Source organism: Centrocercus urophasianus, unplaced genomic scaffold (genome assembly GCF_019232065.1).
Source record: "Centrocercus urophasianus isolate 14NV4802_14NV808 unplaced genomic scaffold, USGS_Curo_1.0 seq_1224, whole genome shotgun sequence".
NCBI classification, from domain to species: domain Eukaryota; kingdom Metazoa; phylum Chordata; class Aves; order Galliformes; family Phasianidae; genus Centrocercus; species Centrocercus urophasianus.
This window is the reverse complement of record NW_024884392.1, coordinates 18,095-21,369: the sequence shown is the minus strand read 5'-3', so window position 1 is coordinate 21,369 and position 3,275 is coordinate 18,095. Positions and strand designations below refer to the sequence as shown.

Genomic DNA, 3,275 nt, shown 5'->3' with positions numbered 1-3,275 from the left:
CGCCCTATGGAGCTGTGCAGAGCGCCCTATGGAGCTGTGCAGAGCGCTGCGCGGCACGGAGGAGTGCGGTGCGTAGTGAGGGGCCTTGGCCCAACCCCACGGGCCTTTTCTGACCCCGTGCTTTCCGCAGGGGAGAAGACGCACGGCCTGATCGGGGTGTCAGAGCTGATCATCTCCACGTCGCTGCAGGGCGTGCTGTTCTGCCTGCTGGGTGCGCAGCCCCTGCTCATCATTGGCTTCTCGGGGCCGCTGCTCGTCTTCGAGGAGGCCTTCTTCACGGTGGGCAGGGGCTGCTCCCGGCTGTGGGGTCCCTATGGCCGCCCCCGCTCACCCCGTCTGTGCTGCAGTTCTGCACATCCAACGGGCTGGAGTACCTGGTGGGGCGCGTGTGGATCGGCTTCTGGCTCATCCTGATCGTGCTGCTGATGGTGGCCTGCGAGGGCAGCTTCCTGGTGCGCTTCGTCTCGCGCTTCACCCAGGAGATCTTTTCCTTCCTCATCTCCCTCATCTTCATCTACGAGACCTTCTCCAAGCTGGGCAAGGTGAGCTGCGGGTGCTGCGGGTGCTGCGGGTGCTGCGGGTGCTGCGGGTGCTGCGGGTGCTGCGGGTGCTGCGGGTGCTGCGGGTGCTGCGGGTGCTGCGGGGCCGGGATGCTCCTGACGCCCCGCACTGCACAGATCTTCCAGGAGCACCCCCTGCACGGCTGCGCTCAGCCCAACGGCACGGTGTGGAGCAACGGCACCGCGGCACCCAACGGCACGGAGCAGCGCGGGGCCACCAAGGTGACGGGGCAGCCCAACACGGCGCTGCTCTCCCTGGTGCTCATGGCCGGCACCTTCTTCATCGCCTTCTTCCTGCGCAAGTTCAAGAACAGCCGCTTCTTCCCTGGACGGGTGCGTGGGGCAGGCGGGACGGCGGCGTGGGCACGGGGTGAGCCCGGCTTTGGGGGCACAGAGAGCCCAGGGGTGGTCGGGGGGTTCGGGGCCGGGCTGACTCCGTCCTTCCAACAGATCCGGCGCCTCATCGGGGACTTCGGGGTGCCCATCGCCATCCTGGTGATGGTTCTGGTGGACTACAGCATCCGCGACACCTACACGCAGGTCAGCGCCCAGGACCCCCACGCGCTCCCCCGGCCCCTCATGGGATGCTGCCCCCCGCTATCTGGGCCTGGAGCCCTTTGGGTTGGGCGCTGCAGGGGTCCCCGCTGTGGGATGGGGGCAGCCCTCTCCCCGTGGGAGCCGGTGACCCCACAGCCTCCTGCGCCCTGCAGAAGCTGAGCGTGCCCAGCGGGTTCTCGGTGACGGCGCCCGATAAGCGGGGCTGGGTGATCAACCCGCTGGGCGAGAGGAACGACTTCCCGGTGTGGATGATGGTGGCCAGCGGCCTCCCCGCCGTCCTCGTCTTCATCCTCATCTTCATGGAGACGCAGATCACCACGTGAGCGCAGCGGGGCCGGGCTGGGACGTGCACAGGGCTGGGAGCGCCGTGCCGAGCTGCGCCGTGCTGTGCTGCGCTCGTCGGGCCAAACTGTGCTGTGCTGAGCTACGCTGAGCCATTCCAAGCTGTGCTGTGCCCTGCTCTGCTCTGCCGCGCCGTGCCATGCCGTGCCATGCCGTGCCATGCCGTGCCATGCTGAGCCATGCCCGCCTGGGCCATGCTGAGCCGTGCCTCATAGTGCTGAGCCTTGCCAAACTGCCATTCCATGTCAGGACGACCCGTGCCGTGCCATACCGTGCTGACCCTTGCCAAACTGTGCCGTGCCATCCTAAGCTATGCCATGCCGAGCCATTCTAAGCTGTGCCGTGCCATGCTGAGCCGTGCCCACCCGCGCTGAGCCGAGCGCCGCCAACAGTCTGCCCTTGTGCCCAGGCTGATCATCAGCAAGAAGGAGCGGATGCTGCAGAAGGGCTCCGGGTTCCACCTCGACCTGCTGCTCATCGTGGCCATGGGAGGATTCTTCGCTCTCTTCGGGCTGCCCTGGCTCGCCGCCGCCACCGTGCGCTCCGTCACGCACGCCAACGCCCTCACCGTCATGAGCAAGGCTGTGGCGCCGGGGGACAAACCCAAGATCCAGGAGGTGAAGGAGCAGCGCGTCACCGGGCTGCTGGTGGCCGTGCTCGTCGGTAGGTGCCTGCCGGGACGCGGCCGCGGGGCTCCGCCGTTTCCTGCTTGCACGCCACTGCCGACCCTCCCCCCCGTCCTTAGGGCTGTCCATCGTCATCGGGGAGTTGCTGCGCCAGATCCCGCTGGCTGTGCTCTTCGGGATCTTCCTCTATATGGGCGTCACCTCCCTGAACGGCATCCAGTTCTACGAGCGCCTGCAGCTGCTGCTGATGCCCCCCAAGCACCACCCCGATGTCCCCTATGTCAAAAAGGTCGGAGGGTCCCGTGGCCGCTCTGGGGGTGGGAGAGGCCGTGCCCTGCGGGGGGGGCCGGGGCCGTGGCAGGGCTGGGTGTAGCGGGGCGCCTCGCTTAGGGCCGCAGTGCGGGCTGGGGAGCCACGCGGCAGGGAGGGGCGCAGGAAGGGGGGAGGGGGGACGCAGGGTCCCGCGCGCCCTGACGCCCGCCCCCATGCAGGTACGCACGCTGCGCATGCACCTCTTCACCGGGCTGCAGCTGGCGTGCTTGGCCGTGCTCTGGGCCGTCATGTCCACCGTGGCGTCCCTGGCCTTCCCCTTCATCCTCATCCTCACCGTGCCACTCCGCATGTGCCTGCTGAGCCGCATCTTCACCGACCGCGAGATGAAGTGTGTAAGTACCCGCCCGGCTCTGGGGGGCGCCGGGCGCAGCCCCCGCCGCCTCTCACCCCGCACCTCCCCAGCTGGATGCGGACGAAGCCGAGCCGATCCTGGACGAACGGGAAGGCGTGGATGAGTACAACGAGATGCCGATGCCTGTTTGAGCCCCGCGGCCAGACAGCGCGCCGGGCACGGCCGGCTCCCCACGTACGACCGTGCCCGGCACCCCGCGCCTTCGGGGCTCCGCCAAAGAGAAGCCGGCCCGCAGCCCAGCCGGCCCCGCTCGCCTCCGCCGCGGTCGGGGGTCCCTCGGCCGCGTCCCGACCGTGCCGTGGGGCGGAGCCCCCCCGCCACCGCCACCCTGCAGCGCCGCAGGTCCGCGCCCCGCCCCGGCCCCGCGCTCCCACCCGACGATCAGGTGTTTCCAGAACCCCGCTTTTCTTTAACGGGGTGACCCCGATGGCAATAAACGGCGTTACGAGCGCGGTGGGCTGAGGGGAGCTGAGCCCCTCCGGCTGCCGGCAGCCCAGGGGGTCG

The 3,275-nt window shown here is 69.2% G+C and overlaps 1 protein-coding gene across 1 annotated transcript in view; it reads left to right on the top strand.

Moving 5' to 3' along the window:
* Positions 1-2,965, top strand: part of SLC4A2 (solute carrier family 4 member 2) — a 6,863-nt gene extending 3,898 nt beyond the window's left edge. The window contains 9 exon segments of the mRNA XM_042811228.1: positions 131-279; positions 348-542; positions 678-893; positions 1,011-1,100; positions 1,271-1,437; positions 1,870-2,123; positions 2,206-2,375; positions 2,578-2,751; positions 2,822-2,965. Coding sequence (XP_042667162.1) covers positions 131-279; positions 348-542; positions 678-893; positions 1,011-1,100; positions 1,271-1,437; positions 1,870-2,123; positions 2,206-2,375; positions 2,578-2,751; positions 2,822-2,902 — 1,496 coding nt within the window. The 3' untranslated portion in view covers positions 2,903-2,965.
* The last annotated feature ends 310 nt before the right edge of the window (positions 2,966-3,275 follow it).